This window comes from Macaca fascicularis, chromosome 14, assembly GCF_037993035.2.
Source record: "Macaca fascicularis isolate 582-1 chromosome 14, T2T-MFA8v1.1".
Classification (NCBI taxonomy): domain Eukaryota; kingdom Metazoa; phylum Chordata; class Mammalia; order Primates; family Cercopithecidae; genus Macaca; species Macaca fascicularis.
In genome coordinates, this window is record NC_088388.1 from 18,005,557 (window position 1) to 18,019,318 (window position 13,762).

The window sequence follows — 13,762 nt, forward strand, 5'->3', positions numbered from 1 at the left end:
AGATCGCATCACTGCATGCAGCCTGGTGACAGAGCGAGATTCTGTCTCAAAAAATAAAAATAAAAAATAAAAAGATGGAATTTGTTAGATCAGATCTCTCTCTTATTTTTTATAGATATATATATATATATATTTTTTTTTTTTTTTTTTTTTTTGAGAGAGAGAGAGAGTCTTGCTTTGTTGCTCAGGCTAGAATGCAGTGGCGCGATCTTAGCTTGCTGCAACCTCTACCTTCCATGGTCAAGCAGTTCACCTGCTGCAGCCTCCCAAGTAGCTGGGGTTACAGGTGCATGCCACCATGCCTGGCTAATTTTTTGTATTTTTTTAGTAGAGGTGGGGTTTTGCCATGTTGGCCAGGCTGGTCTCTCCTGATCTCAGGTAATCCGCCTGCCTCAGCCTCCCAAAGTGCTGGGATTGCAGGCGTGAGCCACTGCGCCTGGCCCAGATCTCTTTCATTGTCATCATTTTCTCACTTTTATGATTTTTGCAAATGTGGTTTCAATTCCTTTTATGGCTGAATAATTTTCAGTTGTATACCACCATTTATTCATTTGTGTTGGAGTTCTTTCATTTGTGTTGGACATTTTTGTTGTTTCTGCGTTTTATCTATTATGATTACTGCTCCTATATACTTGCCAACACTTGTTATTATCTGACTTTTTAATTCTAGACATCCTAGTGGGTATGAAGTATTATCTCATTATGGTTTTTGTTTAAATTTCCTGATAACTAATGATGCCAAGCATCTTTTTAGTGCATATTGGTTATTTGTGTATCTTCCTTGGAGAAATGTTTATTCAGATCATTTCGTTTTTTTTTGTTGTTGTTGTTGTTGAGATGGAATGTTGCTGTGTCGACCAGGCTGGAGTGCAGTGGCGTGATCTTGGCTCACTGCAACCTCTGCCTCCCAGGTTCAAGCGATTCTCCCGCCTCAGCCCCTTAAGTAGCTGGGATTACAGGCTCACGCCATCATGCCCGGCTAATTTTTATATTTTTGTAGAGATGGGATTTCACCATGTTGGCCAGGCTGGTCTTGAACTCCTGACCTCAGGTGATCCGGCAGCCTCAACCTCCCATCCCTTACAGGCATGAGCCACCACGCCTGGCTCCCCCCTTTTTTTTTAACTTTTGTTTTAGGTTTGAGGGTACATGTGAAGCTTTGTTACATAGGCAAACTCATGTCATGGGGCTTTGTTGTACAGATTATCTCATCACCCAGGAATTAAGCCCGGCACCTAATAGCTGTCTTTTCTGCTCCTCTCCCTCCTCCCAACCTCCACCCTCTAGACCCTAATGTCTGTTGTTTCCTTCTTTGTGTTCATAAGTTCTCATCATTTAACTCCCATTTATAAGTGAGAACATGTGGTATTTGGTTTTCTGTTCCTGCATTATTTTGCTGAAGATGATGACCTCCACCTCCATCCATGTTTCCACAAAAGACATGATCTCATTCTTTTTTGTGGCTGCATATATTCCATGATGTATATGTACCACGTTTTATCCAGTCCGTCGTTGATGGGCGTTTAGGTTGATTCTATGTCTTTGCTATTGTGAATAGTGCTGTAATGAACATTCATTTGCATTTGTCTTTATGGTAGAATGATTTGTATTCCTTTGGGTTATATACCCAGTAATGGGATTGCTGAGTCTAATGGTAGTTCTGTTTTTAGTTCTTAGAGGAATCACCACACTGCTTTCCACAATGGTTGAAGTAATTTACAGTCCCACAAACATTGTATAAATGTTCCCTTTTCTCTGCAACCTTGCCAGCATCTGTTATTTTTTGACTTTTTAATAGGTATTCTGACTGCTGTGAGATGGTATCTCATTGTGGTTTTGATTTGCATTTCTCTAATGATCAGTGATAGTGAACTTTTTTTCATATGCTTGTTAGCGGCATGTAGCTTCTTTTGAAGTGTCTGTTCATGTCCTTTGCCCACTTTTTAATGAAGTTGTTTGCCTTTCATTTGTAAATTTAAGTTCCTTATAGAGGTTGGAAATCAGACCTTCATCAGATGCATGGTTTGCAAATATTTTCTCCCATTCTGTGGGTTGTCTGTTTACTCTGTTGAAAGTTTCTTTTGCTGTGCAGAATCTTTCAAGTTTAATTAGATCCCACTTGTCAAATTTTGCTTTTGTTGAGATTGCTTTTGGTGTCTTCGTCATGAAATCTTTGCCTGTTCGTGTGTTCAGGATGGGATTGCCTACAGTTGTCTTCCAGGGTTTTTATAGTTTTGGGTGTTACATTTAAGTCTTTAATCCATCTTGAGTTGATTTTTGTATATCGTGTAAGGAAGGGATCCAGCTTCAGTCTTCTCATTTGCCCATTTTTTAATTGGTTTATTTGTCTTTTTTGTTATTGAATTGTAAGAATTCTGTAAACAGGCTGGCATGGTGGCTCCTGCCTGTAGTCCTAGCACTTTGGAAGGCCAAGGTGGGCAGATCACTTTAGGCCAGGAATTCAAGACCAGCCTGGCCGATATAGTGAAATCCCGTCTCTACTAAAATTACAAAACATTAGTCGGGCATGGTGGCCTGTGCCTGTAACCCCAGCTACTTGTGAGGCATGAAAATTGTTTGAAACCCAGAGGCCAAGGTTGCAGTGAGCTGGGATCACGCCATCCGGCCTGGGCAATGGAGCAAGATCCTGTCTCAAAAACAAACAAAAAAAATGGTATTATAAACTTAATCTTATGGAGTCACCATTGTATATGTGGTCTGGGCAACATGGCGAAACCCTGTCTCTACAAAATAGCAAAAATTAGCTGAGCGTAGTAACTCGTTCCTATAGTCCCAGCTACTTGAGGGGCTGAGATGGGAGGATCACTTGAGCCTGGAAGGTTGAGGCTGCAGTGTTCCTGATTGCCTCACTGCATTTCAACCTGGGCAACAGAGCAGAACCCTGTCTCACAAAAAAGTTAGTTTTATTACTTCCTTTCTAATCTAGATGCGTTTTCTTTCTTTTCTTTTCCTTCTTTCTTGTGGGGTTTAAAAAAATTTTTTTGGATGGAGGTGGGTGGCAATTGTCTTGGCTAGATCCTCCAGTACAGTGTTGAATAGAAGTGGCAAGAACCTACGTCTTTTTTTGTTTTTTCTGAAACAGAGTTTCACTCTGTCACTCAGGCTGGAGCACAGTGGTGCACTCTCAGCTCATTGCAACCTCCTGGTTCAAACGATTCTCCCACCTCAGCCTTCTGAGTAGAGTTGCTGGTACTACGGGTGTGTGCCACCATGCTCAGCTAATTTGTGTATTGTTTTTTGGTAGAGACGAAGTTTCACCATGTTGGCCATGCTGTGCATCTTTACCTCATTCCTGATTTTTATTGCTAAGGGAGAAGTTATCAGTGTTTCATCATTAAGTATAATGTTAGCTGGTAATTTTTCTTTTTTTCATCGTGATGCAACAGTAATCTGTGAATTTTTTTTTGAGACAGTGTCTCACTGTCACCCAAGTTGGAGTGCAGTGGCGCAATCTCAGCTCACTGCAACCTCCACCTCTCAGGCTCAAGCAATCCTCCTACCTCAGCCTCCCAAGTAGCTGGGACCACAGGCATGTGCCACCATGCATGTTTAATTTTTTTGTATTTTTGATAGAGACAGGGTTTCACCGTGTTGCCTGGTCTCAAACTCCTAAGCTCAAGGAATCCACCCACCTCAGCCTCCCAACGTGCTGGGATTACAGGTGTGAACCACAGTGCCCAGCCTGAATTTTTAATAAGTGCCCTTTATGTCATGTTGAGGAGCTTCCCCTTTACTCCTTGTTTCTTGAGTGTTTTTCTCTTGAAAGGGTGTTCAGTTTGGTCCCACTGCCTTGATTTATGTTAAGACACCAGTAATTTTACCCGCCATTGGTTTTGCATCATTGATGCAAATATCAACAAAGTGAAAAGGCAAATGATGTAGTATTATGCAAAGGATTTGGGGCCGGGTGCAGTGGCTCACACCTGTAATCCCAGCACTTTGGGAGTCCAAGGAGGGCAGATCACCGGAGGTCAGGAGTTTTGAGACCAGCCTGGCCAACATGGTGAAACCCCGACTGTACTAAAAATACAAAAATTAGCCAAGCATGGTGGTGGGCATCATTAATCCCAGCTACTTGGGAGACTGATGCAGGAGAATTGCTTGAACCCAGGAGGCAGATGTTGCACTGAGTGGAGATTGTGCCATAGCACTCCAGCCTAAATGACAGTCTTAAAAAAAAAAAAAAAAAAAAGGGCCGGGCGCAGTGGCTCACGCCTGTAATCCCAGCACTTTGGGAGGCCGAGGCGGGCGGATCATGAGGTCAGGAGATCGAGACCATCCTGGCTAACACGGTGAAACCCCGTCTCTACTAAAAAATACAAAACATTAGCCGGGCGCCGTGGCGGGCACCTGTAGTCTCAGCTGCTCGGGAGGCTGAGGCAGGAGAATGGCATGAACCCGGGAGGCGGAGCTTGCAGTGAGCCGAGATCGTGCCACTGCACTCCAGCCTGGGCGACAGAGCCAGACTCCGTTTCAAAAAAAAGAAAAAGGAAAGGGTTTTTACCTCACTGACCCCCTGAAATGGTCTCAGGGACCTTTAGGAATCTGTGGACCACATTTTGAGAACCACTGCTCTAAAGGTCAGATCTGGAATGAATGTAGTAGTTCAGGAGTGTGTCAAATTGAGCAGAGCTATTACTTCCTTTGTTTTGAGTATTATGATTCTTCATTGAAGCCTAAAATCAGAATAACTTTTTTGACAGCTATGTAACACTGTTAGCCTATTCAGATTATAGTGAACTGGTAGTATTTTATTTCTTTTTTCTTCACAAGAACTCATCTTCAGCTGGGCCTGATGGTGCACATGTATAGTTCCAGCTACTCAGGGGGCTGATGCAGGAAGATCATTTGAGTTCAGGAATTTAAGACCAGCCTGGACTGTTGGGTTTTTGTTTGTTTGTTTGTTTGTCTGTTTAATGCTGTTTGAGACCTGCTAAATTGATTTCATGTACCATGAATGGATTGAGATTTGTAGGTCGTAAAACACAGGTTCAGGCTGGAATGGATATAAGCACTACATATTTTTTTTCATAATTCATACACTATTTTTCTCAAAAGGGAATTTTGCTACTTTTTTTTCTTTAATACTTCTTTGTGAACAGCTGCATATAAGTAAAGGGTCATCATCACTCTTAACAATTTACAGTAAATTTTCTTTATAAAAACAGTTACTTTAGGCTGGGCTTAGTGGCTCATGCCTGTAATCCTAGCACTTTAGGAGGCCAGGGTGGGCAGATCACCTGAGGTCTGGAGTTCGAGACCAACCTGGCCAACATGATAAAACCCTGTCTTCTACTAAAAATACAAAAATTAGGCGGCATGGCTCACACCTGTAATCTCAACACTTTGGGAGGCCGAGGCGGGTGGATCACTTGAGGTCAGGAGTTTGAGACCAGCCTGGCCAACACGGTGAAACCCCGTCTCTACTAACAATATAAAAATTAGCCATTCATGGTGGTGTGCACCTGTAATCCCAGCTATTCGGGAGGCTGAGGCAGGAGAATAGCTTGAACCTGGGAGGCGGAGGTTGCAGTGAGCCAAGATCATGCCATTGTACTCCAGCCTGTGGTACAGAGCAAGACTCCATTTAAAAAAAAAAAAAAAAATTTTTTTTAAAGGTTTCTGAATGCTAATAGCCCTTGCTTCGAAAAGTAACATGTTGATTATTTCAGGTAATAAATGATTATCTTGTGTTTTAACAGTTCTGCGTTTTCCAGTTGGTGAGCACTGAGAGTAACCGTTATAGTCTAGATCACATTTCTTCACTGTTCACTTCTCAGGTAGGTTGATTCATCCTTTGCATATCACATAAGTACAAGAAAAAGAAGTATTGGCTAACTCTGTTATGGTGTAATGGGATTGTAGTCTTAAAATGGAATAATTTCATGATGTATGAAACAAAATTTCATTTAGACTTTACCAAATTCATGTGGTACCATGTTTGGTTTTCATGCATTTACCTCTCCTGCAGATGAAAAAGTAAGTCACCATGAACTACTACTTTCTTTCTTATTTTATCCCTTTTTTCCCACATTTCCTCCTAGGAGACACTGATTGACTTTGCCTTAACTTCCACGGATATCTGGGCCCTGTGGCATGATGCTGAGAACCAAACAGTTGTGAAATACATCAACTTTGAACAGTATGGGTCACTTAATTCTGTCGTCCTACCTCACCCCAAGCAATTTCATGCTAAGAAGACAAGAGAGGCCGGGCACGGTGTCTCATGCCTGTAATCCTAACACTTTGAGAGGCCGAGGCAGGCAAATCAGTTAAGCTCAAGAGTTCAAGACCAGGCTGGGCAACATGGTGAAGCCCCGTCTCTACTAAAAACACAAAAAATTAGTTGGGCGTGGTGGCAGGTGCCTGTAATCCCAGCTACTCGGGAGGCGAGGCTGTGGTATGAGAATTGCTTGAACCCAGGAGGCAGAGATTGCAGTGAGCCAACATCGCTCCACTGTACTGCAGCCTGGGCGACAGAGTAAGACTGTCTCAAAAAAAAAAGATGAGAGCTTTTTATGTAGAATGAAGTCAAGGGTTTTCATTTGAATAATTCAGCCCTGGGTTTTCCTCTTGTTACTGTCTTCCTGAAATACCTCTTGTGCATTTTGTGTTGTTTTTTACATTTTTGTTTTAGGACAAAATGAGATTTTTTGGGGTTGGACTAAGATAAAATGCCATATTTCTTGGGAGAGATAGCACATATCCAAAAATACCTCTAATCTGGGAGTTTTCTTTGTTTCTAAGCAAAGACTATTCCTGATTCCTGCAGCTACATTAGGACACTATAGCCTTTGTGTTTTCAATTTTCTCATCATGAGATGAGAAATAGATTGGACAAGTGCAGTGCTTTTCACTGCACTTTAAAACAGGGCCGGGCACAGCAGCTCATACCTGTAATCCAAGCACTTTGTCAGGCTAAGGTGGGAGGATTGCCTGAGACCACGGTTCAAGACCTGTCCGGGCAACATAGCAAGACCATGTCTCTATAAAAAATAGCGGCTGGGTGCGGTGGATCATCCCTGTAATCCCAGCACTTTGGAAGGCCGAAGTGGGCAGATCACGAGGTTGGAAGTTTGAGACCAGCCAGGCATGGTGGCATGTGCCTATAATCCCAGCTATTCAGGAGGCTGAGGGAGGAGAATCTCTTGAACCCAGGAGACGGAGGTTGCAGAGAGCCAAGGTCGTGCCATTCACTCCAGCCTGGGCAACAAAGTAAGACTCCATCTCAAAAATAAATAAATAAATAAAAATAAATAAACTAGCCAGGTGTGGTGGCACGTTGCACCTTAGACTGAGGCAGGAGGATTGCTTGAGCCTCAGAGTTCAGGCTTCAGTGAGCTATGAATGTGTACTTTTTTTTTATGTGTATGAAATTATAACACAATTTAATGTTGATTATATCTAATATTAGATATATTTGGTATCTAATATTTTTTAATGTACATGATATTAGTTTGCAAACTTTAGGTAGTTAAAAATACATTTCACAAAACAATTTTTGGCTGGTCCCATGATAATGGATTGTCAGAACTTTACGTTAGTGTCACTAAAGTTGGTATACAGGCCTCCACTGCTAAATTTGACTGACAAAAAATAAAAAACAAACCCTTTGAAGCAAGCACTTGTCTAACCCCTGAAACACCTGTAGAGGATCCCTTGGGACAGAGCTTGAGGACCACTGAACTAATTGAACCCTCTGGGTCCCTGATAACCCTAGAGCCTAAGGTAGAATTCTGGGAATGATTGCCCCCCGCCAGGTTGACCTCAAGCCATACCTCAGAAGATAAAAAAGTACTCCTTATAGATGGCGTTTGAGCAAAGTAGTCAGAAAGCACAGGCTGCAGAGTTGGAGCAGGGTTGGAATCCTAGTTGTGCAACTTATCAACTGTGATAAACCCTCAGCCTCACTCTCTACATCTGTGAAATGGGAGTACTATATCCTTGAAAGAATTGTAAGGCATACATGAATAATGTCTAAAACTGGATCTAGCGTAATATCTAGCAAATAGTAAATGCAGAATGAAAGTTAACTAGTCTTTGTATTTGATGTCTTAGTGTTAAAATGACATTAAAGATTATAGGCTTGGCATCTGAAACAATGAGTCAATTTTAGGAAGGTACTTATTAAAACTTGGTAAGAAAACTTGTATAAAAACTAGGCTCTGCTAAAAATGTTTCTTTCTTATTTAAAAAAAAAAAAAGTTTTTAATAGAATCAAGCAGTCATTGCAGGGGTTCCGTGATGGGTTCCTCCCTGCCCAGATACTGCCAACAGCTTGCCTTTCATTTTTAGTGATCATTTCTATATAAACTGGTGGACTTTTTTGTCTCTAGTAATGTTGCGGGTCAGTGGAATCCAGTTTTTATGCAGCCTCTGCCAGAGGAAGAGATTGTCATCAGAGATGATCAAGACCCCAGAGTAAGTAAATGCTCAAATGTTATATAAGGGAATGATTTACCTTGATCTGTTTGTTTGTTTGTTTGTTTGTTTTGAGACAGAATCTCACTCTGTGGCCCAGGCTGGAGTACAGTGGCATGATCTCGGCTCACTGCAACCTCCACCTCCCGGGTTCAAGCAATTGTGCCTCAGCCTCCCGAGTAGCTGGGACTACAGTCACGCACCACCACACGCAGCTAATTTTTGTACTTTTGTAGAGACGGGGTTTCACCATGTTGGCCAGGCTGGTCTCGAACTCCTGACCTCAGGTGATCCGCCCACCTCAGCCTCCCAAAGTGCTGGGATTACAGGCATGAGCCACTGTGCCCGGCCAAATCTCCACATGTTTAAGGGACACCCTCAGGATAAATAAAAAAGTTTCCAGTTGATGCCTTAGTGTTAAAATGATGTTAAAGATTATGGGCTTGGGATCTGAAACAATGACTATTTGCAGGAGTAAAAACCATACTTTAAAAATCTTAAATTGAATTTTCATTTACTACATTTTTAATCCCAAGAATTTGTTGGTGGTAGTTATTTATTGTTCCAGTTAACTACTGGCACTTGGCTTTATATGCTGATTACTAAAATTCTTGTTTTTCTCCTTCATTTCGGTCATTTTATCATCTATCAAAAGCTCAGTAGAAGGAAGGAAACTTGAATGACTGTTAGTGAGAATTACTACTTGGGGGCAAATCTAGTTTAGGAGAGTTGGTCAAAATCATTAGGCAGTATGAGATTTTTCCATGTTCTCTCTACTTCATTTCCCTACTTGTGAGAGTTTATTGCTGTTTGTTTTGTTTGCATGTAATACCTATTATTACTGGTTCCATTTCTTTTACATGTGAGTCATAAAATGAATACTATAGATGGTGTAGAAACCAGCTTCATTTACTTGTTCTCTTACCAATGTATATCACCAATAAACTAGATTTGCTTCTTCTATTTAAGATTGGCATTTGACAAAGCTTGTTTTCTGCTGAAACCCAATGAAGCTCTCTGTGAGGAACACACCATTTTAAGTATAGTACCTCTAGTTGACTCAAAGACATTGCAGTCTTCACTTTCAGGGTGAAAACATGGAACTGCATTACTGTTATTGCCCACATATAGAAGGGCAAAATGGCAATGTTCATATAGTAGAAACTCAAACTTTGGTGTTATGCGTGAATTTGGTGTTATGTGGTGACTTCCACATTTTGTTTAGGACGATAGTAACTTTTGTTTTAATGTTCTAACAGGAGATGTATCTGCAAAGTCTTTTTACACCAGGACAATTCACAAATGAAGCTTTATGTAAGGCTTTACAGGTCAGTAAAAACATATTTACTGTTTATTTAAGACTATTTCTGGGCCGGGCGCGGTGGCTCAAGCCTGTAATCCCAGCACTTTGGGAGGCCGAGACGGGTGGATCACTAGGTCAGGAGATCGAGACCATCCTGGCGAACACGGTGAAACCCCATCTCTACTAAAAAATACAAAAAACTAGCCGGGCGAGGCGGCGGGCGCCTGTAGTCCCAGCTACTCGGGAGGCTGAGGCAGGAGAATGGCGTAAACCCGGGGGGCAGAGCTTGCAGTGAGCTGAGATCCGGCCACTGCACTCCAGCCCGGGCGACAGAGCCAGACTCCGTCTCAAAAAAAAAAAAAAAAAAAAAAGACTATTTCTTATTTTATTATGTATTATATAATTAATAATTACTACTAAGTTTTTGCATGTTAAACACTGAGTGTACTTCTGTATTTCTACATATGTGTGTTTGTAAATACTTTTATAATTTTTTTAATGTTCTTTCCATTAAATATAATATTCCTGGTGGAGAGGTCAGTGGGGGACCACTTTCCCAATAATCCCAGCATGACACATGCTGGAGTTAAAAAGAGAAACCTCTACCTACAGTATTGTAAAAAGATACCATACTACACTGCATACTTAAAGTGCTTTTTTGTTTAGTTTTGGTTATACTGTTCTAACCTTTTTATTAGGACAGTGAAGGTCTGACTTGGTTCAAATTCAAGAAACTCTTGGCCGGGCGTGGTGGCTCACGCCTGTAATCCCAGCACTTTGGGAGGCCGAGGCAGGTGGATCACGAGGTCAAGAGATCAAGACCATCCTGGCTAACATGGTGAAACCCCATCTCTACTAAAAATACAAAAATTAGCCGGGCGTGGTGGCGCGTGCCTGTAGTCCCAGCTACTCAGGAGGCTGAAGCAGGAGAATCTCTTGAACCCAGGAGGCAGAGGTTGCAGTGAGCCGAGATTGCACCACTACACTCCAGCCTGGTGGCAGAGTGAGACTCCGTCTCAAAAAAAAAAAAGATAAAGGCTTTTAGCTTCAAATTCATAGTATAAGAGAAGCCCAGTGCTTTACAAAAAGATTCTTTGGCCAACAGTGGTGACTCACACCTATAATCCCAAAACCTTGGGAGACTGAAGCAGGAAGATCACTTGAGCCCAGGAGTTTGAGAGCAGCCTGGGCAACAGAGGGAGACCCCATCTCTGAAGAAAAAAGAAAAATAGCCAGGTGGTATGCACCAGTGGTCCCAGCTACTCAGGAGCCCTAGGTTGGAGGACAGCTTTAGCCCAGGAAGTAGAGGGTACGGTGAGCCTTGATCATGCCACTGCATTCCAGCCTGGGAAACAGAGTGAGACCCTGTCTTTAAGAAAAAAAAAACAGAAAGGGTTTTTTAAGGTTACGCAGGCTTCTGGCCAGATGCAGTGGCTCATACCTGTAATCTCAGCACTTTGGAAGGCCAAGGGGGTGATTTGCTTGAGCTCAGGAGTTCAAGACCAGCCTGGGTAACATGGCAAGATTCCCATCTCTTTTAAAACAACAAAAAAGTTATATAGACTTTTTTTTTTTTCTTTGAGGCAGAGTCTTGCTCTGTTGCCCAGGCTGGAGTATAGTGGCACGATCTTGGTTCACTGCAACCTCCACCTCTTGGGTTCAAGTGATTTTCCTGCCTCAGCCTCTCGAGTAGCTGGGACTACAGACACATGCCACCACACCCCACTAATTTTTGTAGTTTTTAGTAGATACAAGGTTTCGTCATATTGGCCAGGCTTGTCTCAAACTCCTGGCCTCAGATGATCCACCCGCCTTGGCCTCCCAAAGGGCTGGGATGACAGGCATAAGCCACTGCACCCAGCCTGCATAGGCTTCTTTACATTACTACTTAGCTTCATGGATGGATTTAAAATACAATAACTCATATAATTGAAAGTTATATTAGAATCTTCTAGTCTGACCTCCCACATAAAACAGAAATGCCTTCTGAGGCTTTTGTGATAGTTAATTCAGCCTTTAATTGTCTCTACCTCCACTGACCACTGTCTCACTACCTCTTGTGGGAGTTATTATTCCCAAAGTGTATCATTGAAAAGGAAGCCTCTCTTCTATAAATCAACCTTTCAGGTGTTTTAAGAATCTTTCCAGGTCATCTTTCTCCAGACTAAATACGCGCAGTTTCTTAACTTTCTCTCAGGTGATGTGTGTTCCACGTATGCCAGATCTCTATTATATAGTTTTACATTGCCTCCATGTCTTCTAAACTGAAATATTTTTCATTCAGTTTTGGCTATTATATAGAAGTCTAAAATGTCTTTTAATGTTAGATTTTCTGCCGAGGAACTGAGAGGAATTTGGATCTTTCCTGGAGTGAACTGAAGAAGGAAGTTACTTTAGCTGTTGAAAATGAGGTGAGGTTTGGGTAGAGAAAGAGTAAGAATTCCTTCCATCTTGATATAGAGCAGATTGGCACTGAGGAATTATTGGAATTCTTCACTTGACCTTGTTCGTTGGAAGTACAAATGTTTTAAACCTTTTAACTAGAGAATCAGATATGCATTTGCGTATTCTATGGCCTTTTATACGTAAGGAATATTCATTTGGCTGTAGCTTAGTATAATGATATTGGACAATTACACTTTTTGTGGACAAAGATCCTAAATGGCATCAAAAGTTTAATTTCTTTCATTTCTTCTTTGCCAGCTTCAAGGAAGTGTAACAGAGTATGAATTCTCCCAGGAGGAGTTTCGAAATTTACAACAAGAATTCTGGTGCAAGTTCTATGCCTGTTGTCTTCAGTATCAAGAAGCCCTCTCTCATCCTCTTGCCCTACATTTGAATCCACACACAAACATGGTGTGCCTGCTGAAAAAAGTAAGCGAACTGAGGCATGGAGAAGACCTTCTTGAGACAGTTCAGTGGCTGTTGTAATAAAATGCCTTCAGAAAACAAAAAGTTCAGTGGGTCTTGCCCAGTGTTAGTCTGCCGAATGTTGCGGTTAGCCTTTACGACTTTGCATTTGTATTTTTTCCCCTAAAATTGTGATTCATTCATTTAAATAGTTTTCTGTGTTATTATCTGTACTTTTTTTGTATTTTATTGTATTTATTTTCTTTTTTTTTTTTGAGTTGGAGTCTTGCTGTGTCACCCAGGCTGGAGTGCAGTGGCATGATCTCAGCTCACTGCAACCTCTGCAACCGGGGTTCAAGCACTTCTCCTGTCTCAGCCTCCTGAGTAGCTGGGACTACAGGTGCACGCCATCATGCCCAACTAATTTTTGTATTTTTAGTAGAGACGAGGTTTCACCATATTGGTCAGGCTGGTCTTGAACTCCTGACCTTAGGTGATTCACCTGCCTCGGCCTCCCAAAGTGTTGGGATTACAGGTGTGAGCCACCACACCTGGCCTGTTTACTTTTTGTATTGAAGTAATTTCCAACTTAAGGTAGGAGTTGCAAGAGTAACACAAAGAATTCCTGTATGCACTTCACCTGGATTCATCATTTGTTAACTTCCATTTGCTTTTCTTCTTTCTCTAAACATAGTTTTTCCTGAACTGCTGAAAAGTTAGTTGTAGATATCACGCTCCTTTATCCTTAAATATCCTTAAATATTTCAGCATGTATCTAAGAACACGGATATTAAATAACCACAGCCCAATTTAAAAATCAGATTATTTGATATTGACATAATATTATACAGTTTATATTCAAATTTTGCCAAATATAATATATATAGTTTATATTCAGATTTTGCCAATTGTGCCCATAATTTTTTTTCCTGATCCAGAATCCAATTTTTTTTTTGTTTTTGAGAGGAGTCTTCTCTGTCTCCCAGACTAGAGTCCAGTGGTGCAATCTCTGCTTACTGCAACCTCCGCCTCCTGAGTTCAGGCGATTCTCCTGCCTAGCCTCCAGAGTATCTGGGATTACAGGCATGCGCCACCACGCCTGGCTAATTTTGTATTTTTAGTGGAGATGGAGTTTCGCCATGTTGGCCAGGCTGGTCTCAAACTCCT

General features: G+C 41.6%; 1 protein-coding gene across 4 annotated transcripts in view; it reads left to right on the top strand.

Moving 5' to 3' along the window:
* NUP160 (nucleoporin 160) overlaps positions 1 to 13,762 on the top strand; it is a 71,005-nt gene that overhangs the window by 20,694 nt on the left and 36,549 nt on the right. For all 4 annotated transcript variants that reach the window (XR_012423221.1, XM_005577914.5, XM_074013609.1 and 1 more), the window contains exons 8-13: positions 5,724 to 5,801; positions 6,066 to 6,163; positions 8,358 to 8,442; positions 9,702 to 9,770; positions 12,073 to 12,156; positions 12,449 to 12,619. Coding sequence is in view for 2 of the 4 variants with exons in the window: in XM_005577914.5 (XP_005577971.1) it covers positions 5,724 to 5,801; positions 6,066 to 6,163; positions 8,358 to 8,442; positions 9,702 to 9,770; positions 12,073 to 12,156; positions 12,449 to 12,619 (585 nt within the window). In the remaining 2 variants the exon portion in view is untranslated. The remainder of the gene's footprint in view (positions 1 to 5,723; positions 5,802 to 6,065; positions 6,164 to 8,357; positions 8,443 to 9,701; positions 9,771 to 12,072; positions 12,157 to 12,448; positions 12,620 to 13,762) is intronic.